Here is a 23387-nt window from a genome sequence, read left to right as displayed (position 1 = left end):
TGAGCATCTGGAAGATGGGAATTAAAATGGCATTTATTGAGATATGGAAAGATCCACAAGTGCAAAGTGCTCCAACCAGCGCCAGAACATTGCAGCCACTCTTCTCTGGGCTGATCTGTGGGCTGTGGCCAGCCTGCCTCCCTGCCTTCCTTCCTTCCTTTCACACATATAGATAATTCAGTTATACTGTGATTTAAACAAGATTTTGCTTCCCCTAGTCAGAAAGAAAGTACAAAATTGCATGTTGCTTGATGGAGGCTTTACAGAATTGTGATTACAAGGGAGGATATTCCCTGGGTTTGAATCTGAGCTCCATCTCTCACTAGATGTGAATGCCCCAATTTGCTCATCTCAAAAATGGAAGATAGTAATAGAATCCTCTACTGTTGTGAAGATTCAATGAATCGATGCATATAAAGACCTCGGAATAACACCTGGGCCTAAAGAAAGAACTCAGTAAGAGTTAGCTGCCATTTATTAGCTTTTCCCTATCTGATATTTATTCTTTAGCTGTTTTTATATCAGTTGATTTCCACTAAATTGTGGATTTCTTTAGACAAGGGCCAGATATCTTTGTCTCATGACTTACATCTTTCCCCATGCCACCCTAGTGTCTGGCATGCATAAATGATAGCATAAAATGGAAGCTCAACACATTTGTCTTGAGTTAAATTACTTCTTCCCTTAGGAATAAAGGCCCAAGAATCTGAAGATCTCAGCACTCGTATACATTGCCAACCCCTACCCCGCAAGGCTCAAAAAAAGACCAAGTTGGCCACCGGCTCTAATTTCCATCACCAACCCACCGTTCCACTCATGCCCCTTCCCAATCAAAGGTGATCATGGATGGGGGCCCCAAGGAACCCCTGGGAACCTGAACGAGAGGGAGTCTCAAGCCAGAGACTAACAGTGGCAACTCGTGGATGGGATTTGGTAGTTTGGAAAAGGAGACACCAAACCAAGAATGGGGGTGAGGGTGGCGGTGGGCTGGTTCGGGCTGGACCAGAAATGAGAAGGTGCCAGGAAAGGACCCCGTATTGGGGCTGGCGGGTGGGGGCCCCACGGTCGCAGAGAATAGGCGGCGCGGAGGGCCGACTGCGAAGGGACCTGGCGAGGGAGGTGAGACGGCGAGCGCGGGCCGCTGGGGAGGCGAGCGGAGGACGGCGTGGGGGAGCGGGTCGGAGCGCAAGCCCTCGGGCGCCCGCAGCCCCTCTCCGAGGCCGCGCTGACGTGTCGGCCAGGAACGCCGCGGCCTCCGTCACCGCCCCTCCCCGCCGCGCGCCCCGCCCACCGCGCTCCGCCCTCGGCCCCGCCCGCCGGCGCCCGCCCGGCCTCGCCTCCGCCTCCGCGCCGCCGGCTCCCCTGCGGTGACCACAACATGGCTGCGGCGCCGGGGCTGCTCTTCTGGCTGCTCCTGCTCGGGCCGCCCTGGCGAGTGCCGGGCCAACCCCACGCGGACACGAGCCGGCGCTTCGCGGAGCACAAACTGTGCGCGGACGAGGAGTGCAGCAGTGAGTGGCGGGAGGGCGGCGGCGGCGGGGCCGCGCGGGGGCGGGAGCTGGGCAGCCCCGCGAGGCGGCCGGGGGCGCAGGCCGGGCGAGCGCCGGCGCCCCGCGCTGTCCCCTCGGCTCTCGGCGCCTGCCGGCCCTGGCCCGGGGGCTGCGCCTCCCACTTGTTGCCAGCGTTTCCTTTCCCTCCGCTGATCTGGTGGGGTTGGGGGTGGCAGTGCCCCCGGTTTTCCCCGGGGCGGCTCGCAGCGTCCGCTCCCCGCCCGGCCCCGAGGGGAGACTGAGCAGTTGGGGTGCTCGCGGCACGCCCTGGGCTCCCCGTGCTGCAGTGAGCCCTCTCCTGCCCCCGCCGTGGGGACCTGGGTGGGTGCAGTCGGGGGCGCTGATGCGCCGAGGGCTCGGCGGGTACATTCCCGGCCTCAGGTTCCTGGTGGGGCTTGGGAAGGGCACTGGCGCTGCCCCTTCGCCCTACTGCCTCTCTCGGATTTGGGGCTCGTACCGCCTTTTGACAGAGATTGGAGTTTGGGTTTGGGACGAGCCCGGAGTCCAAGCATGCAGGGTATTCCAAGGTCTCGCCTCTGCTCTGCCTCAGTCCTGTCATGTCTGTGCCTGGAAGTCTCCTTGCAAACAGCCAGGCAGGGAGGGCACCTTAAGGAAGGCCAAAATCTTTAGCTTTCGAAAGAGGCCAAGAATCTGCATCTGCCACTTGGGACCGGCAGCCTCCTCTTTGCGCAGGAAGCGGAATTGTGCCCCAGTCCTAGATTGGGGGTGGGGGATGGACTGTGGGCGGTGAGGCGGACAGAGATCCCCAGAGTCAGATCAAGAGGATTCTTAAAGTAATCATAATAAATATTTTTTTTCCATAAACCTGACCAGCCTTAGCCTTAGTCACTTGTATTGTTGGAATCTCTTCCCATGTGTTTGTGGGACCGGGATCATTCTTAGGGCCTCCCAGAGGGTCTTGAATAACCTTGTAACTTAGTGATAACCGCATTCGGAAACGGTTGTTCATAAATTGTAAACAGTACATATAAAAAAATGTTCATGCTGAAAAGGCCGTATGCCTACAGTTTAGCTATTTATATTCAAATTGGTGCTATTCAAAAACAAACTTCATAGTTGGAAGAGTTTGTATTACCCCAACACCCTGAACAGGAAGCCAGGAGGCATCTTTGTGTTAAGCCATTCCTAGAGGTAACCTAGGGCTGAAGCAAATCAACACTATGAAAGTGGAGCAACTTCCACACTTTTTGCCTTCAGGTTTCTCTGAGCAAACCCAGATGATCAGCAAGCAGTTTTGGCTAAGACAAAATATTTGCCCTTCTTTGCTTTCAAGCACTCCCCTACTTGGGTTCCTCAAAGCCAGTTACCTGGAGATTCACATCGCTGATGCTTCCCCAGTACGGAGACATGGTGTTGGAAGGGCCCTTACTTGTCACATAAGTTGAGAATGGCATGTGTCCAAACAGATATAACCAAAACACAACAGGCGGCAGCCCAGCAGGGTCGGGGACTGTGTGTTGAGTAAAGTAGTAAGGTGTGTGAGTGAGAGAGCTGTCCTGTACTTTTCAGAAAGTTGTTTCACAGTGTGTGGTAATGTTGTCATCTAATTTATTGTTAAAATTTTTCAGTGATCTCTTCTAAGGGGGAAACAAAAGAAACATTGCCTTTTCCAGTTGCGATAGAATCCTCAATCTTAAATTGTCCATCACCTTCAACCTGGCCTTTTCCCCCAGTTATATCTGAATTAGGATGCTGACATGTATTAAAGTAATCGGATTTTACCTTCAAAATCCAAATAACCGCCCTCAAATCTATCTGTTCGTCCCTCAAATATGTATTTAAAGATACATTTTAGTGTCTTTATGGCTCACTGGCTTTAAGAAAAAGTGTTCTTTCCATGTCACCCTTCTTTTCTCTGCTATTTAATTGTATCTGTTGTCCATTTCATCTTATATCAGAAACTGTGTAGTTGGCCAACAAAAAGAAAAATGCTGCTTCTACTAGTTTCTAGATCAAGTGTGATTTAAGTCCTGCATTTTAAGATTGAAGGTAACTACTGAACAATTCTCATAGTTTTGCTTGTCCCTGCAACATGTGATGCCCACTTGTGATTTTGTGTATAGACATTAATAAATAAGGGTATCTTCCCTCCATGGTACAGTGAACATTACTTTCATGATAATTTCACATTACCCCGTCATGTGATTGGACCGGTAACAGGATGTGATGTCCTTTCCCGTCAATTTATCCAGATACTGTACAGGGAGATCAGCGTGGCTTCAGATGAAGTCCACAGTGTTTACTGCTGCATGGTAGCAGTTACAGCCACTTAACGATGGTGCCTTTTAGTATTAGTTCAAGTTAATTGACCCCTTGGGGGTTCCTGGGTGCTCTCCCCAGCTCCCTGTTACCTCTTCACGCGGCCACGCTTAAGCCAGCCAGCATCTGTTCTTGAATTTATTCAGTTGTGCCATGAAGCTTTTTATGATTACGAAACAGCAGAGATTGAGGACAAGAAGGTTAGAGAGGAGACCAAGAATTTCTCTTGACACCAGCTCTGTGTGGCGGTGGACTCATTGCTTTTTGTTTATCCATAGAGAAAAACAGGGAAAGTGGCCGTCTCTCCTGTCTGCTTGTAGGGGATGATATGTAATGATAAAGCTCTAGAGTTTAGATACTTGGAGCCTATGAAATGAAAGCGACTGATTCCAGAGAGTACTGGAGAAACTTGATTGTTTACAGAATGGAGGATACCCTCCTGTTGCCTGATAAATGAGTATGGACTGTGAAAATTGAATCCTGATACCTGTTTCTCCCCCCCCCCCCCCCCCCCCCCCCGTCTTTATCTACAGTGTTAATGTACCGGGGTGAGGCTCTCGAAGATTTTACAGGCCCAGATTGTCGTTTTGTGAGTTTTAAAAAAGGTGACCCTGTGTATGTCTACTATAAGCTGGCAGGGAGACCACCTGAAGTTTGGGCCGGAAGTGTAAGTACAAATTTGACATACTTTATCTTCTTACTTTTTACTGGTTGTTTCTCACTGTGGTTGGAGATAACTGTTTCCTGGGGTCTTTGATGGAGTTAACTTGTCCTCTCTGCTAGACTGGGAAAACAGAAGGTGGTCTGTATGTCCCCAGCAGGCATCAGGTCTGGCCCTGGGTAGGGGCTCTGCTCTGTTCCTTAAACAAAACTGAACTGCTTCTGGTTGTTGCTTCTCAGCAGTAAGTTCGAGGCCTTATCAGCGGTGGATGCTCCATCCATAGGAAAGGTTGTAGTGGCAAAACCTGAAAATTCTGAACTTCATTGCTTCACAACAGAAGGATTCGTGAGCATTAGACTTAATCCTGTAAACTTTGCGCGGGACAGTGTTTCACGTGTTCATGTTTTAAGTTGATTGTATGTATTTTTTTCTAAGTTATTAATATTTGTGAAAGATTGGCAGTCCTGGGAGCAGTTACCTAATCGTATGTACTGTTACTTGTCTGTTAAAAAAGCAAAATGTCCTTTTGTGTGTGTGTTTTTTGTTCCCTTGTTTTGTTTGCAACTTCGGGGTCATCCTTTCCCTGCTCTTCGGACACCTGCTCCTGGAGCTTCCCCCAGCTGCTCTGTTCCCAGCCGGTTTTAGGGTGCCCTGATGACCGACGTGGAAACCGGTGACTCCATCATGCTCTGATTTTTAAAAAAACTTTTTGTTCAAGTATAATTAACTTTGTTCTGTTAGTTTCAGGTGTACAATATAGGAACTCCACAGTTCTATGTGCTACTCAGTGCTCATCACCATAAGAGTACTCTTAACCCCCAGTACCTATTTCACCCCTTCCTCCACCCACCTCCCCTGTGGCACCCACGAGTTTGTTCTCTATATTCAAGTGTCTGTTTTTTTTCTTGTTTTGTTTCTTAAACGTCACATGTGAGTGAAATCATATGGCATGTATTATTCTCTGACCAACTTATTTTTCTTAGCATTATACCTTTTAGGTCCATCCATGTTGTTGCAAATGGCAAGATTTCATTCTCTTTTATGACCAAGTAATATTCCAGTGTGTGTGTGTCTGTGTGTCTGTGTGTGCCACATCTTTGTCTACTCATCAGTTGGTGGACACTTGGGTTGCTTCCACATTTTGGCTATTGTAAGATTTTATTTATTTATTATTTATTTATTTAAAGATTTTATTTATTTATTCATGAAAGAGAGAGAGAGAGAGAGAGGCAGAGAGAGAAGCAGGCTCCCAAGGAGCAGGGAGCCTGACGCGGGACTCGATCCCAGGACCCTGGGATCATGACCTGAGCCGAAGGCAGATGCTTAACCATCTGAGCCACCCAGGCGCCCAGATTTTATTTATTTAGATAGATATCAAGAGAGTGCACTTGCAGTGGGAGGGACAGAGGGGGAGGGAGAGGGACAAGCACACTTTACGCTGAGTGCGGAGCCCTATGTGGAGCTTGATCCCGTGACCCTGAGATCATGACCTCAGCCAAAATCAAGATTGGATGCTCAACTGATTGAGCCACCCAGGCGCCCCATTGGCTGTTGTAAATAATGCTCATGCTTTTGATGTTTTTAATGAGGAGATTCCCTAGGAGTGACCAGACTTGAGAGGCTTATGAGTTCTTGTCCTTTCCTTTCTAAAAAGTGTGATGTGTGGACTATTTATTTACTGAAAGTTGTAAGAGTTCTTGATGTCCTTAGGGTTGTTCAGACTTCCAGAAATACCCAGTCTGCACTGTGAAAACTTTTACTATCAATAAAATACCAAACAACAGAAAATAAGGCTTGAGAAACCTACACAGGGAAAAATAGATTCATTTTGTTGGTGTTCCAGATTCCTAGGGAGGAATCTTGAAAGAAAAGACCAACTAACCAGTCAGGTTATTACAGCCCTTGTAATTTGGGCAGAATCCTGATTGAATCACTAGATACAAAGAAGGATCTGTTCTGTTTCCTTCAAGTTGACCACATTAGATTTCTTGATAATCTTCACTCTTGGAAAGTTTTTTCACAGTACCTAGGCTGCATGTTTTACGTACAGTGAGGTGGTTAAGTTGGAGCATTTGGTACATGAGCTCGACTTGCATTTTCTTATGGCCATGGTCACCTCTCCTGTTGGCCTTCTTAGGGAGTTACTGCTCCAGCACCCTAGCTCTAGCACCCTAGCCGGAGGGCTCTGTGCTGTTTGATGATTGTTCAGGTGGCACTTTGTTTGCACTGCTCACGTGGCATCCCTTTTACTGTTCCGTCTTGCAGCTGGCCTGTGTACTGTCTTTGCTCCTTGTAAAGTCATAAGCTCCGTAACGGAAGGGCCCATGGCTTACCCATCTTCCTTTTGAATATTTCCTTTCAGGGTAGTGGCAGTTATTTACATGTGTCCTGATAGTAGCTTATACAGAATTTATTCTCTTGAACAAATGTTCTATTTCTTCCCCACCCCCCCAATCAAATTAATAGTTCCTTGGCAGGGATGATATATGGAAGCAAAATTAGATCTAAAGCTTACTTCCAGTCCTGAGGGTCCATGATTCTGAACCCCTTTTTGTCAGATCCTGAGGCACAGAATACCACCCCCCAGTATAAAAATACGGAGGTTTTTTTTTTCTTAAGATTTTATTATTTTTAATAATCCCTATACCCAACATGGGGCTTGAACCCGCAATCCTCAGATCAAGAGTCACATGCTCTACCGACTAAGCCAGCCAGGTACCCCCAAAATATGGAGTTTTATATGACCTGTAGTGTCAACGGACCGAGACTACACAAAGACAAATTTATTTCCTTTTTCCATATATTTCTGATTTTTCTCCCTTTTCCAGATTTTCTCTTAATAAAATTTTCCTGAAAAGGAAAAAAAGTATATTTTCCCTCAGTCTCTCCTCTTATTTCATGAAACTTATATTTTAGGAAATAAAAAACCCTCTCCCCTTAGTTTTCAAAATGATTCTTGTTTCTGTTTTTTAGTTTTTGTTCTGCAGCCTTTAGGTTTCTTAGAGTTCTAGATTTTAACTGCCAGTGTTGCAGTTTTTAATTGCTCTGTCTTATCTAATCTTCAAGACCATATTCTAGTACTCCGACTGGCTTTCACGTATTTGCCAGGTATAACAACAGCATTCCTAATGAGGATATTTTAGGAGTTGGTGATAAGATAGCCTTTTTCTCCTTTGGTGCATTGGATCTGCCTATCAGCCTCCTTTGGAGAGATGTGCTTTCCATTTCAGACGTAGCCAGTAGAAGACAGTGTATGCGTCTCAAGAAGACACACTTTATGTATTTTAGCTGTTAATGCTGTAGGTAAATGGGGTTATTGTCTCTAGAGGTTTCCTTTGCATGAAACTAAAGCTTGATGTATACATTAGTATGAATTTTATTTTCTCCCCCAAATACTGGAAAATCTAGTTTTTGAAAAAGCTACTGCAGCCCATTCTATCAATAAATATTTGCTTTTTGTCATAGTGACCACACATTTTAGCAATTTTATATCCTTTTTACTTAATTTTCATGGCTCTTTATTGGTTTAAGAAAGACTTCTAATTGTACCAGTTGATGAGCAAAGCTGTGAAATGTGCAGGTAGATTATTGCTAGAGGTTATTTGCAATTGTGTTTCTAACCAGCTTTGATTTGCAGGTTTTTTTTTTTTTTTAAGATTTTTATTTTTAAGTAATCTCTGTACCCAGCATGGGGCTCAAACTCACAATCCGGAGATCGAGTCGCATGCTCTTCTGACTGAGCCAGCCAGGTGCCCCGGATTTGCATAGTTTTAATCACAAAATATATAATAACTTTCTCTTATGTAGGTCTTTTATCTACTTCAGAAATATAACTTTATGTGCTCTGTTTAGAATTAAGTTGCATGTTGAAAGGAATCCTCAGTGGTTTTAGAAAAGTTGGCTTTACGATATTCTGTACTTAATTTTCATTGGAATAATCTGTGTAATCATGATAGCAACTATCTGTCTCTTGTGGTTATGGCCTACCTACCTACCTATTTCCTGTCACTACTAGGAAGTCTGTCATTTGTATTTCTTATACAGAATTTTGATTGGTGTTTGTTTCTTTTGCCTATTCTTTCATATAGGTTGGGCGTATTTTTGGATATTTTCCGAGGGATTTAATCCAAGTAGTCCATAAATATACTAAAGAGGAGCTACAAGTTCCAACAGATGTAAGTTATAGACTTTTTTTTGGTTCTTAATTATAAATTGCCTTTCAAATTCATCAGTGACAGTTAATGATTTTTGAAAGTCTTTGTGTTTTGGTCAGAAAAAACCAAGTTCACATTTGTGTATCAAGTTTTAATTTAGAATCAGATTACCTTTAAAAATAGAAAAAAAGAAGAAAGAAAAGTTTGAAAAGAATTTGTAGGAGATTATATATCATTATTCGGTAGTTGTCTAATATGTGTACTCATATAGGGTTTTTCTTTGCTGCTTTAGATGAGAAAAAAATTAAGAATTCAGTATCTTCTTAGTGATTAAGTTTCAGAGGTAAATCTTTTTATTTTTTTAAGATTTTTAAAAAAATATGTTTATTTATTTTAGAGAGCAAGCGAGCGCGAGCAGGGGGAGGGGCAGAGGGAGGAGAGAAACTTAAGCAGACTCCGCGCTAAGCGCAGAGCCCGACACAGAGCTCTATTTCATGACCCTGAGATCATGACCTGAGCCGAAATCAAGAGTCGGAGGCTTAACCGACTGAGCCACCCAGGCGCCCCAAGAGGTAAATCTTTTTAGAAGCAAAAGGAGAAGGTATCTCAATCAGAAAACCACTCGTTGAATAGCTCTTAGACATTTTAAGTGTAGAGAAATCAGGTGAAATTAACCCTGCATTATGTACTAGGCCACAAATGCCAGTTTACCATGGTTTTTTTATCACTGAGTCTTTAGTGATTTCAGGGGTTATAGTTACGCTATAGGTTTGAAACAGGGAATTTGAGAGATTTGGAGGAGTCTAGTCTCAGATCTGCACAGTACTGACTGCACACCCTATAAAGCATTCATCTGAATGCACTGACAGCTCTGTGACAATGAGAATTTTGTGTTCTGGGATCCTGATTATTTTCTGGAGTTTTAAAATTTATAGTAATTGATGCTCACTTTCATTCAAGCATCCTTGAGCAGCTCTTTGCAGTGCTGTGGAACATGCAAGCTGCTGTCCCAGAGCCATTCTTAGATGAGGTTGGCAGAATATATGGGGTCTTAGAGCCAGTGCTGTTCTTAACATTTCTCGATAATCGCAAGGGTCATAAAATCAGCCCATTACCTGTCTGGCCTCATTCCTAGTGAAGAGACTCCCCAGGATATAGGTGTGAGACGGCAGTTCATTGGTCACAGTGACCTCACTAGTTGGGGAGTCTGCCTTCTTACTGTACCTCCCACTGCATGCTTCCCTCAGTATTAAGAAAATAGCTTGGAAACACATGTGGTGAAAAGAAGAAATCATCCATCCCTACTGCACTGGTCAGGGCTCCTCAGACTTCTGTGAAAGTTTAGTTAGGAGAAGAGAATTATCTTTGTCGGCTTTTTAACTTTCCCTCTGTGTATGATTCCTTTTATATCAATTTGTTTATTTTTGGAGGAAAGGAAGAATATAGATTTATGGATAGTTCTGAAAGCAGATCTTAATGACATCTAAAACCCTGATTTAGAGTAGAGTATATTCCTTACTGAATCTTGTTTTCAAGTTGTATTTGAGGTAAGAATTAAGTGGGGAGCCCCCTTGACACCCTTCTTCGTGCCTTTAAATGTTTAGTTCCCATGCCTCTGTGTTTTAATAAGACACTTCCTAAGCTGATTTATCTTTTCCAATCTAAAGAAAATATGAGCCAAAAAAAATCTGTGTAGACTTAGATCTTGACAGCAAGGTGATTCTGCCTGTCTCTAGTGGGGTAAACAGAAGTACAGCCTGGAGGGCACAGTGATAGGGAAGGTGGTGGTCTTCCAGCTTCTTCTGCACATATTATTATGAGATGAATTCCCAGAACATCAGGCATAGATATTGGGAGTTGGGGGACCCAGTAAATGACACCCTGTGTTTTCTCCACTTGTGCTCAGAACAAATTGAGAGACCCAGGGGTCAGGCACGTGGAGACCAAATTGTCACTATTATTTATTGATAAAGCTTTTCAGTGAACATGGCTCAGGTTGCAGAAATAGTGGGCTTTCTAACTTTGTAGTCTAGAATAAGACCAACTGCCCAGCCACAGCTAGCTAATGGGGGGCCACCCCTGGAGGACTCTCCCTGTAAAACTGACAGCATGGTGGGGGAGAGGATGTGTGTTCCCTCCAGCAGGTCCCCCAAACAGAAAACAGGGATGATACAGGGCAAAGGCACCAGCCACATGAATCATGTTTCCCCTGGGGAAGAGACAGCAAAGGGCAGCCAGGAGTAGTACTCAGGTAGGAGTCCTTCTCCATGGAAGCAGGGAACCAGGGAAAAGTGGATTCCAGCTTCTATATCCCTTCACTACCCAAGAAGAGTTGTTGCCCAAGGTAGACACGGAACCCCCTCCAGAGCCAATTTGGGATTATCTCTGTCACTAGCATGGGTAAGAGTTTGCTCTTATACTTAGTGACATGCTTTTTTTTTTTTTTTTCCTCTTGCAGGAGACAGATTTTGTTTGTTTTGATGGGGGAAGAGATGATTTTGATAATTATAATGTAGAAGAACTTTTAGGATTTTTGGAATTGTACAATTCTGCAACTGGAGATTCTGAGAAAGCTATAGAAAAACCTCAGCGTGAGGACACCCTTCCTGAAGTATTTGAGGAAAGCAACCTTGAACCTGAACCAGTAGAAGTTAACTCAGAGGAGAGTGAAAGTGTCTTCTCAGAAAATACTAAGGAACTCAAGGAAAGATCTGGGGCTCAGAATAACCACCCCCATGTAAACAGTCAAGCAGGTCATGCTCAGGGAGACCCATCTTCATTTGGACCTTTTGAGGAAATGCTACAGGATAAACTAAAAGTGCCAGAAAGTGAAAACAACAAAACCAGCAATGGTTCTCAGGTCTTGAGTGAACAGGAGAAGATTGATGCTTACAAACTTTTGAAAAAAGAAATGACTCTGGACTTAAAAACCAAATTTGGCTCAACTGCTGATGCACTTGTATCTGATGACGAGACAACCAGACTTGTTACTTCATTAGAAGATGATTTTGATGAGGAATTGGATACCGAGTATTACACAGTTGGCAAGGAGGAGGAGGAGAATGAAGAAAACTTTGATGAGCTGCCGTTACTGACCTTCACTCATGGCGGAGAAGATGTAAAAACCCCAGTGAAGTCTGGAGTTGAGAAATACTCAGCAGATAGAGAGCAGAGTTCAAATGAAGAGGATAAAGTTGAGGCAACGCAGCCCCCTGGCATCAAAAACTATGATAAAAATATACTAACATCCTGGGAGGATACTATGTTCTCCTTCACAGAAGGTGACAGACAAACAGGTGTGGGTTTAGGGAGTTCTGATTCAGAGGAAGGAAAAGAAGGTGTTGATGCATTTGTCCCAGATAGCAAGTGGGGAAAACCACGATCAGCCACGGATTACATTGACCCTAAAAAGGCAGAAGATCATCTTTTGACTGTAGATGTCCCTAAAACAAATAATGAAAAAGACCCAGAAATTCACATTACAGGAAAAGGGATGAAAGTCGCAGAATCCAAGAGGGGCCTGGCACAGGCTGAGATGCGGTTGGAGGAGGAGAAGCAGGAAGGCATGACTGCACACGGTTCTCCTCAAAGCAGTGACCCTGGCTCTTTGCCATCTGCTGGAAAGGGTAAAGAAATGTTGGAGTCAGCCTTCGATAACAAAGAAAATGACCTAAAAGGAGCAACTGTTCGTATTTCAAAAGGAATGCTCCCTGAAGAAGAGCCTGGAGAGCAGATTTTGGGAGGCGGCTTAGAACGTGAACCGGTACCTAAAGCTTCAGGGAGTCAAGTGAACAAGGAAAAGATTGGTCAGAAATCTGTGGATATTGCACCATTGCTGGGAGGTAATCAGCGTAATGCATCCAAAGACAATGTGGAAGAAGTACACGTTTTAGTAAGTGGGTCAAAACCACACACACTCTCAGTGGAGCATCCAAGTGAGGAATTTAAAGAGGAACAGCTTCTTAAGACTCAGAATCAACCTAGACCCTCCCCTCTGGATGAAATTGGTTTGCCAAGAGAACCGGAAGAAGAGGGCCCCATTTTGGGAAGAAATCTTTCTTGGCCACAAGGAAGAGAAGAGGCTGCTAGCCACAGTAAGCAGATGGATGAGAAGATAAGGCTCTCCAAGGAGGAGGTCAAAGAGGACTCCTCAGGTGAAGAGTTTGCTCCTCACAAGCCCCTGGCGGGCTCGCGGGACATGGGGGCAACAGGCCAGACAGATGGCCCGGAAGGCCCAGGTTTCCAAGCTGAGAAAACAGAGGCAGACGATGATTACAGCCCGGAAGAACTCCTGGAGGATGAAAATGCACTAAGTGCAAAACAGTCTAAAGAACAAAGCCCTGAGATCCAGGGGGGGCGGCTAGATGTTAATCCACAGGCCCCCGCAAGAGCTGGTTTAGGCCCCATTAATCCTGATGCAGAAACAGAAGGAAGCGAAGAAACCAGTAATATTTTGGAAATTGAGAAAAAAAGAGAAACTTTGGGCGAAGGGGTAGACACAGGGGCCAGGGAAGTGGGTAGCGGGGTGGTGGAAACAGAAAGCCCTCTTGTAGCTCAGAAAGCACAGAGAGCACCTGAAGTAAGGGACTCTCCTGACAAAAAAAATCAGACTCTAGGGTTGGCTGAAATGTTTCAGAATCAAGATACTGATAATTTTCAAGAAGATAGCCTTGAGGAATCCGTACAGAAGCCTGGGGTAGACGAACTCTTGGAAGAGGACCAGGGGGACTTTGAGAGGTTCACGGACACAGAGAGCCAGGGGTCTGCCACTGAGGAGCACAAAGATGCCCAGCCACACTGGACGCCACATATAGTGGGGGAGCGGGCGCGCAGCCATGAAGTGAAGGACTTGCCTATAATCGGCAGCTTCTTTAAAGAACAGCAGTCTCTGCAAAGGTTCCAGAAGTACTTTGATGTCCATGAACTGGAAGCCATGTTCCACGAGATGTCGTTAAAGCTGAAGTCCGCACAGCAGGAGAGCCTACCCTATAATGTGGAAAAAGTCCTGGATAAGGTCTTCCGTGTCTCCGAGTCACACATTCTGAGCGTAGCAGAGAAAATGCTTGATTCCCGTGTAACCGAAAACAGAGATATGGGAATGAGGGAAGATAACATATTTGAAGAGGCGGCAGTACTAGATGATATTCAAGACCTGATCTATTTCGTCAGGTACAAACACTCCACCGTGGAGGAGACTGTGGAGGAGACTGCACCGCTGACCACGGCACAGCTCCCCCCGGAAGGCTGGGGCAGCTCCACGGAAGGTAAAGTGCCCGCCTGTGGCCTCGTGGGGGTGCGCCAGAGAAGTGGGGGGGGGTGCAGGGGGCGCTGCTGAAGTGCCTCCTGCCTTACTTGTAAAGCTCTGTCTAGTTTACAGTGTGCCTGAAGGTAAGGGACAACAGCACTGTGACATCCATGTGTCCCTTTCTGCCTTCTTTCAGGCAGGAGCGTTGGTAAGGATTTCTCACTCTGTTTTCCCCTTTGGACAGGTGAGACTGGTAGCGTTTTCAAAAGGAAACTTTTTCTTTTCAAGTGAGCTCTACGCCCAACGTGAGGCTTGAACTCATGACGCTAAGGTCAGAGTTGCATGTTGTTCTGTCTCAACCAGCCAGGCACCCTGAGTGAAGTATAGCTGACACACAGTGTTACATTAGTTTCAGGTGTGCAGCATAGTGGTTTGGTCCGCTCTGCTCACTGCAAGTGGAGCTCCCATCTGTCACCATACAAGACTTCCAGCACCACTGACTATATTCCCTATGTTCTGCCTTGCATCCCTGTAAGTTATTCCGTAACTGGAAGCCTCTGAAAGGGCTCTTTGGAACATGGTTTCTTAAGCACAAAGTGACTGCTCTCTGACCAAGGATTAGTTGGCGTAATGTTTATTTATTTTAAAAAAAGATTTATTTTAGAGAGAGAGCGCAGGGGGAGGGGCAGAGGGAGAGCATCTCAGGCAGACTCCAGGTTGAGCTTGGAGCCTGACGAGCTCATGGGATTGAGCCCCACGACCCTGAGATCATGACCTGAGCTGAAACCAAGAGTTGGACGCTTAACCGACTGAGTCACCCAGGCACCCGTGGCATAATGTTAAAATTGATGCCTTGCCTGAGTTTCTTCATCCCCCCCCCCCACCTGCCCCTGTTTTCATCTTTTGTGGGTGTCATGTTCTTTCTTGCCTCTTTGGAGCACTTAGGTCAGTTAAATTCTACTGGGCCCTAGGATTCTTGTATTCAGATTAATCAGTGACTGAACCAGGATGCAGAGCTTTCTAAACACAGCGCTTGACACATAGAAGCCTTCCTGTAAATAGTGATTGAATTGACCCTGAGCCAAGATCCTAATATAACCTGATTCCTAGTTCCGTGCCCTATTCTGTGTCCCCATGCTTTTCAGACTAAGGTATTTGAGCTGAGGCTTAGGGTAGAGTACCAGGGGGACATAAAGTCACAGAATAAATGTGTCTTCCCAGAGGGCCAATTTTTCCTGAGAATTTGGGAGGGGAACATTTTTGTGTGTAATCAAAGCAGATCTGTTTTGCATTAGAATGCAAAACTCTTAGAAATTTTCAGGGTAAACCCTGAGACTTTAAGGACATTCATCTTTGCTGCCCCGAGCCTCTTGGGGAAAGAAATGGGTTCCCTCTTTTTGTTGATTAGACATTCTCTGAAAATATTTGAGAGGTACTTCAGCAGACTGCCTTTGTACATAATGCCCTCCACTGTGCTAGTTCTGTGAAATAAGCATGCATATGTATGAAAGTTCACGTTCTTTCTGTGTGGAGTAGATGCTTAGTATTTCTGCACTTGACTGGAATTCTCTTCTGTACCTTTATCTGTGTGAGCATGTGTTGGTTTGTCAAGGAAAGTTAGGTTATTGAAGACCCTACCATAAATGTGTTTGTTTATAAAATACTTGGAATGAGGGTTTCTTTATAAATTTTAGCCATCTGTGAAGTGAGGTAAGAGCAGCTGAAACTCTTACTTCCCTGCTCATTTGTGCTCCCTGGGATACTCGCATGTGGAGGGCAGTACTGAAGCGCCCGGGGGTGGACGGCCTTGGAGAGCTGCCGGTGGGAAGGGTGGAGTGGGGAGTGTCAGCCGGCTTTGCCAGCCCAATGCACGCTTCTTCCCTGTAGGGATGCAACCGCACCTTGAAGACTATTTCCCACAAGATAAGGCAGAGGACCTTAAGGTAGAGATTCTCACAGAGCCCAGCCAGTTGGATCAACCTGTGAGTGGTGACAAAGGTGGCTCAGAAGTGCCACAGCAGCCAAATACTGAGAAGGACGAAGATCCAGGTAAAGCTCGCAGATTTTTCTCTACAAAGTGTAGGTATGTCTCATAAAGAAGAGCTTCTAGGACATTTTTTCCCCCCTTTAAATTATTTATTTATTTAAGTGATTTCTGCACCCGTGGTGCTCAAACTCATGACCCCAAGATCAAGAGTCAAATGCTCTACCAGCTGAGCCAGCCAGGCGCTCCTGGACATTTGTTCTTAAAGGTGGGAAATCAGAAGGGAGAATAATACAGGCATGAGTGAGTTTAAAAAAAAAAGAAACCCCAGAAGGGAAAGAAAAGCAGGAGTTGAGGTGGATGGAGATCAGCAGTAGGAAAAAGGCCAGAGACTGTAACCAAAAACTAGTGTTTGGCTGTCATTACTTATGTGAATAATTTTAATCTAAAATATTATTCTTAAAAAACCGTATGTTCTAAAACAGTAGTTTTCAACCAGACCAGAGGCATCAGAAACTCTGGGGGAGGAGACCAACAAGCTGTGTTTAACAAGCCCTCCAGGAAATTCGGATCCGTTCAAAGTTTGAGAACCACTGCGTTAAAATTCACAAATTCCATGTTTTCTCTCCACTCCTGAGACCCCTCCATCCCGCCCTGCCCCCAGTAGAATACAGTGTGGCTTAGCTCTTTTACCTTTTTAAAAACAGTGAGGGGGAAATTTATGCCTAGGTATCTTTATACTGTAGGGAAGAGTACAGAACTTTGCAGTGGGTGGTGGTCCGGTGTGGCTGGTGAAGAGGACTTCCATCACAGAGCACAGCAAACACTCAGTGGAGAGCAACTCATTTCACTTGAATTGAGGAAAATGTTTAAAACAAAAATACAACCCCGATAACGATATCAGTAGGTTTCTAATGAAGAAGAACTAACTGTGTTATTTCACGAATCCACTGTGGTGGCGTGATTTCATTACCGTGTTTGTGTTCTTAGAGGTTGTGGCCTCTAACCATGGCTATAGCATTACCCTGTGGTACTGTGAGAACTGGTAGAACTGGGTGGACCCTCCATCTCTCTTCAGAGTATGGGAGAAGCCACAGCATGGGGAGGAATTCTGCAAATTTGAGAAGAAATGACATATCAGAGGTCTCCCGTGTTCCAGAGGATATTGTATTCATGTGTCCTCTCTCGTTCTAAACTCCTTTAAGTCAAAAAGATTCTGCTTGTTGAAAATGAATCATACACCACGAAGTCCTGTTATTCTCTGGCTCAAAAACTTTCAGGGCTAGGAAAAGTTCTGCTTGCAGAATTAAAAACAGATTTTTTTGCCCTGTCCTTTAAGGTCTGTCACAAAATGACTTCAACTGCCTTTGCAGGCTCATCTTCCCAAATATCCCTTCATGCATCTCAGACACAGAGATGCTCACCTGACCGGGAACACTTCCCCAAAGGTCAGATTCATAGATCAATAGTGAATGGAATCTTCTGGTTGGAAGAGACACGAGAGGCCCCTACTCCACCCATCACTAATTGCTTGTTGAACTCCTAGAGGTTTATAAGATGTGTCCCAGACTCAAGTAATTCAAACTGAAATCCCCTCTCCACCACCTCCTCAGGTGAAACCCTTTCAGGCAATGCTGGAATCCTACTTCTTATGCAGAGCTCCAGGCCAGCCCTCTCCCTGTAAGCAGTTCCTGTTAGTGTCTCTGGGCATTTACCATATTCTCTTTTGTGTAGCTGTCATTCCTCTGTTTGGTAAGCAATCACTGAGTGCCTGCCTGGTGCCAGACACCATGCTAAACACTGGTGTATCCCACCTGCAGGTCTGCAAACTGACACTTTTCTATTCATCGTTTGCCTGAAATTTCTAACACAGTGCTTCACCAGCACTAAATGAACGTTTGTTAAATGCAACTGTGTCTATGTGGAAAAAACATAAAATTCTGCTTTTCTCAATTCCCATGACTGAATATTGTTCAGGTAGCAGTTGCTTTGCCAGGGACATGATGGAGGGGTTTGGTGAGGGGTAGATGGTGTTGGAGATATGTTCATTTCATAATGGAAGGGTATGATGGCTCTAATGGGCATTCTGAATTTTGTTCTCTTTATAATTCTTTTTTTAAAGATTTTATTTGAGAGAGAGAGAGAGAGTACGAGCAGGGGGGAGGAGTACAGGGAGAGGGAGAAGCAGACTTCCTGCTGAGCAGGGACCTGGATGTAGGGCTCGATCTCGGGACCCTGGGATCATGACCTGAGCCGAAGGCAGACTCTTAACCGACTGAGCCACCCAGGTGCCCCTTCTTTTTATAATTCTTTGTAAGTTATATAAGTCTTTATATAAGACATATAAAAACTATGCCTTTTTTTTTTTTTTAGTAAATATTTTTTAAATAATCTCTACACCCAACGTGGGGCTCGAACTCACGACCCCGAGATTAAGAGTCACATGCTCTACCAACTGAACCAGTGGTGTGCCCTTAAACCATATAAGTCTTTAAGAGAAGCCACTGATTAATATTCAGTGGGCACTCAATAAGTATTTTGAATGGAGAGGAACAAGTCTTACTCTAAAGCATAAAATAAAATATTAATTTTCATCCTCAATTTTAGGGATAATTACAACAGAAAGCAGTCCTGTTGACACTGTTGATGCAAAAAAGCAACTAGAAACAAATGCTGAAGAGCCAGCAAGTGTCACACCTTTGGAAAATGCAATTCTTTTAATATCTTCATTCATATTTTATTTAACTAAGACGGTAAGTTCTACATACATAGTTTCTTCAGATAGAATGTTGATTAATTACAGTTTTTGAGTTGATCTTGAGCATGAAGTAAAGAGCTTAAAATGTCTTTATGGAAATTTCTGCTGCTCCTTTGATGTTAGCCTCAGAAACAAAACACAAGTGTATAATCTGATGGGTTCTTAGCACAGTTCAGTCTTTGGAGAGGATCTGCGATGTGTCAGTGCTGGGTATATACCTGTAAAACATGGCTCTTCCCCTCAAGGACCTTTTAGTCTAGCAGGTAGATAAAGACTTTCACTGGAGACATGATATGGGCAGAAAGTATTTACCTGATGGCAGAATGATGTGTTGGATAAATTGATTCATCGTTGTGGGAGGATGGGCAGAGAAGGTCAGAAGTTAGCTGAGAAGTGTTTCGGGAGGAGTTGAAGGACGAATGGGAGTTTGATGTGCAGGGTGTTGCTGAATAGAAGGATTGGGAGGAGGGAGACGGGTGTGGCATGCACTTAGGCCAAAGAAATAACATGGTCAGAGAGATGGAAGTTATTACAAAAGAAAAGGCCTTTTGAGGAAGCCGAGGAAGCCTTGTTGATGTTGAGCAGTCAGAGGGGGTGGTCTTTGGAGGAAGACAGGCCAACCTTAAAGGAAGTTGTGTATCATGACAGGTAGTGTTACATTGTTTGGGATGGGGATCCTTGGAAGGTTTTAAGTAGGAAAGGGATGTGGTTAGATTTCTTCGAAAGAGCTACTTGTGACAGAGTATCTATTCAGATTTATCTTTCTTAAGGGAGTCATGATCCAAATGAGACATTTAATCTATCTGGAAGTGTATCTAAGCTTTTTAGGACTTAGCTCCCCCTTGTGGTATTTGTTGAAATTGGACATTTTTCTTGGTAAATTCTGGGAATGAGCAAGCTTTCAGAAGTTGGAGGCCAGGTTTTCCTTGGACCTATGGAGAAAGTATCCTCCCCCATACAAAAATATTTTTCCACTAGGTTCTGTTATTTCAAGACTGGTGTAGGAAAGAGTTGTTTTTTTCTTTTCTGTTCCATAAAACTGCATGAGTTTTGAGCCAGGATGATCTGATTTCAAATCCCAGATTCATCATTTAGAAGCTTGGGCAAATTACTAAACTTCGTGTAGCTGTCAGACATCTTCCAAATGCAGATAATACCTACTCCAATTGTTGGAAGAATTAAATGAATTGATAATAAAATGTCTAATGCAGTACCTGGCATTTTGTAGGATCTCACCCTCTGTGTACTTCTCATTTGGATGGTCAGAGGGCAGTATAAAGACATTGAATACCTGAGAAATTCAGGAGAAAGGCCACCAGGATGGGAAAGGTTTTTCAGTTTTCCCTGTGGTTGTGGTGGTTTGCAGCCACCCAGATAAAGGTGTGTATGACCTGTGCAGTTAGAATAATGACATTTTCAGTGATTGGGGCAGTCTCAGAATTCAGATTTGATCATCAGAATGAATCCTTGTCACTTCAGAAGTTTAACAGGCTCTGAATGTGGGAGGAATTCTTTATTCATTTCCTTTGTGAAATATGCACAGAGCCCTGACCCAGGCCTGGGTTGGGAGGACGCAGATGTGGTATAGGACAGGGTCTCTGCTTGGAGGATGGTGGGAGAAGACACAGACAGGAGTGGTGAGGGACAAGGGCACAGTGTTACAAAGTAACATTGACTTGAAAGGTGTTGTCAAGAAAGCATTTTGATGGCCCAGTGTGTATAGAGTATTGTGTTAGTAGTACAAGATTCTAAGAGGTACAAAGCATGATTTTGATTTTGAAAAGATTTGAGAAAATGACATATCAAATATATATGAAAATTGGGGAAAATGGAAAATATTTGAAATAGTTTTTGTGAAGTATCAAATAGAATAGATAATTATTTGGTAGGGCTGGGGAGGAATGGGGTGCTGACTTGTTCAGGGACGCTGAACCAGAAGTCAGATTCATGGATCCACAGATAATGGAACCTTGGAGCGGGAAGGAACCTTCGAGGGCAGCTTTTCCAGCTTCATAAATTGCAGTAATTTCCTCTCCTGAAACCTAGCAGGTAGTTAGGGGATCTGGGTGTCGGCAGTTCCTAGCGTGAGTATCCTAACCTTACAAGCCCACTCATTGATAGCTGTCTTGGCGTGTTCATTCTCTTATTGACTCCAGATTTTCTTCCACATGACTCCTCCTAGAATTGGATTATTTTTCTACATAGTAACCCTTAACATATTTGAAGTTATGCTTTTTTTAAGTGTTTTTTATCATGGAAAATTTCAAACATAACAAAAGCATAGACAATTGTAAAATGAACTCATGGGCTCATTACCCGGCTTAACAGTAATTCCTTAATATCACCCAATGTTGGGCACATTTGAAATCCCCTCCCCTGCTTTTTAAAAATTGTTCTTGTTAAAATCAGGATCTTGTTGAGGTCCAGATGTTGTAGTAGTTCGCTATATATCTTAAATCAACTTTAATCAGATATAAATTATATACAATAAAGGGTACCCATTTTAAGAATACAGCTCAGTGAGGTTTTTTTTTTTTTTTTCAAGGTTTCATTTATTTGTCAGAGAGAGAAAGAGCACAAGCAGGGGGAGCGGCAGGCAGAGGGAGAAGCAGGTTACCTGCTGAGCAAGGAGCCCGATGCGGGACTTGATCGCAGGACCCTGGGATCATGACCTCAGCCAAAGGCAGACACATAACTGACTGAACCATCCAGGCGCCCCTCATTGAGTTTTAACAAATGTATTCACTCGTGTAAAAACAATCATAACCAAGACACAGAACATTTCCTTCATTCAAACAAGTTCCTCATATACCTTCCCAGTGTAGCTCCCTCACCACCTGCTTTTGGCAACACTTTTTTTTCACTATAGAGTAGGTTTTCCTGTTGTAAAATTATAATTATAAAATGGACTCATACCTAGGAGTGAAACTGCCTAGCCATATGGTCAGTTTATCTTAAAAGAAGCTGCCAAACAGTTCTCAAAGTAACTGTCCCAGTTTATCCTTCCACTAGCAACTTAGGAGGCTTCCAGTTGGTCACATATTTGCTAACACTTGGTATTATCAGTTGTAAATTATAGTCATTCCAGTAGGCATATCTTTGTGGTTTTAATTATATTTCTTGTTAATTTATGATGTTGAGCAATTTTTCATGTGGCCATATGTTTTGTGTGTTCATCTGTGAAATAGCTTTTCAAATCTTTTGCCCTTTTTAAATTTATTTATGTATTTTTTTTTTTGCCCTTTTTTTAAAGTTTATTTATCTAAGTAATCTCTACACCCATCGTGGTCCTCGAACTCATTACCCCAAGATCAGGAGTTTTGTACTCTTCTGACTGAGCCAGTCGGGTGCCCCTCTTTTGCCCCTTTTTAAATTTTTAAGATTATATTTATTTGAGAGACAGTGAGCATGAGGAGGGGGGCAGAGGGTGAGGGAGAAGCAGACTCCCTGCTGAGTAGGGACCCTGACTTAGGGCTCAGTCCCAGGACCGAGATCATAACTGAGCCAAAGGCAGACGCTTAACCGACTGAGCCAGCCAGGCGCCCCTTGCCCTTTCTTAAATTGGGTTCTTTTCCTTCTAAATATTAAGGTCTAAGAGTTCTTCGTATATTTTGGATACAACTCCTTTGTCAGATATATATTAAGAATAATATCTTCCAGTTTATGTCCTGACCTTTCAATTTCTTGATATTGCTTTTGAAGAGCAAATTTGTAATTTTGATAGAATAACATTTTATTAATTTTTACTTTTATGGTTAGTGCATTTTGTTTCCTGCCTAAGGAATCATAGGCTATTCCAAAGATGCAACTATTTTCTCATGTTTTCTTCCAGAAGTTTTATAGTCATGCTTAGGTCTCTGTTCCATGTTAAGTTTTGTGAATGGTGCCACATTTCATTTTTTTTCCTTCTGTGGCTATCCATTTGCTTCTGTAGCATTTCTTTTCCCTTGAGATTACCTTGGCACCTTTAGTTGAAATCAGCTGATCATATTTGTGGATCTTTCTGGACTCTGTTCTGTTCCATTGATTTATATTTCTATTCTCAGATAATAACACACTTTTCTGATTAGTATTGCTTTATAGTAGGTCTTGGAATCCGGTAGTTCTTTGGCAAAATTGTTTTGGCTATTTCAGTTTCTTTGCATTTCCATATAAATTTTAGAACCAACAGCAATTTCTATAAAAAACTTGGTGAGATTTTGTTACTATGTTGAATCTAGAAGAACTGATATCAACAAATACTGAGGCTTCTAATCCAAGAACTAAGTTCATCTCCACATTTAGATCTAAAGATCTATAAGAGACCTATAAGACACTGCTGAAAAACTTCCTTAGTCTGTGTGTGCAGGTTTCATGCATATTGTTTACTATACCTGTGTATTTCATGACTTTTGATGTTGTAAATTGTGTCTTTCTTACATCTCATTGACAGTTGTTTTGTGTTTATAGAAATACAGTTGGTGTTTGTATATTGACCTTGTATCTTAATACCTTATTAAATTTATTAGTTCTAGGGATGGGGTGGCTGGGTGATAGACATCGGGGAGGGTATGTGCTATGGTGAGTGCTGTGAATTGTGCAAGACTGTTGAATCACAGATCTGTACTTCTGAAACAAATAATACATTATATGTTAAGAAAAAAAGAAGATAGCAGGAGGGGAAGAATGAAGGGGAGTAAGTCAGAGGGGGAGACGAACCATGAGAGACTATGGACTCTGAAAAAACAAACTGAGGGTTCTAGAGGGGAGGGGGTG

General features: G+C 43.7%; 1 protein-coding gene across 4 annotated transcripts in view; it reads left to right on the top strand.

Annotated features, from left to right (window-relative positions):
* Nucleotides 1-1341: 1341 nt before the first annotated feature.
* Nucleotides 1342-23387, top strand: part of MIA3 (MIA SH3 domain ER export factor 3) — a 57087-nt gene continuing 35041 nt past the window's right edge. For 2 of the 4 annotated variants that reach the window (XM_035722078.1, XM_035722077.1), the window contains exons 1-6: nt 1342-1511; nt 4364-4497; nt 8580-8666; nt 11104-13909; nt 15778-15939; nt 18482-18627. In XM_035722078.1, the coding sequence (XP_035577971.1) occupies nt 1379-1511; nt 4364-4497; nt 8580-8666; nt 11104-13909; nt 15778-15939; nt 18482-18627 (3468 nt within the window). In that variant the 5' untranslated portion in view covers nt 1342-1378. The remainder of the gene's footprint in view (nt 1512-4363; nt 4498-8579; nt 8667-11103; nt 13910-15777; nt 15940-18481; nt 18628-23387) is intronic. The other 2 variants (XM_035722080.1, XM_035722079.1) reach the window with 1 other exon arrangement.

Source organism: Zalophus californianus, chromosome 10, assembly GCF_009762305.2.
Source record: "Zalophus californianus isolate mZalCal1 chromosome 10, mZalCal1.pri.v2, whole genome shotgun sequence".
NCBI lineage: Eukaryota > Metazoa > Chordata > Mammalia > Carnivora > Otariidae > Zalophus > Zalophus californianus.
This window is presented reverse-complemented; position numbering and strand designations above follow the sequence as displayed.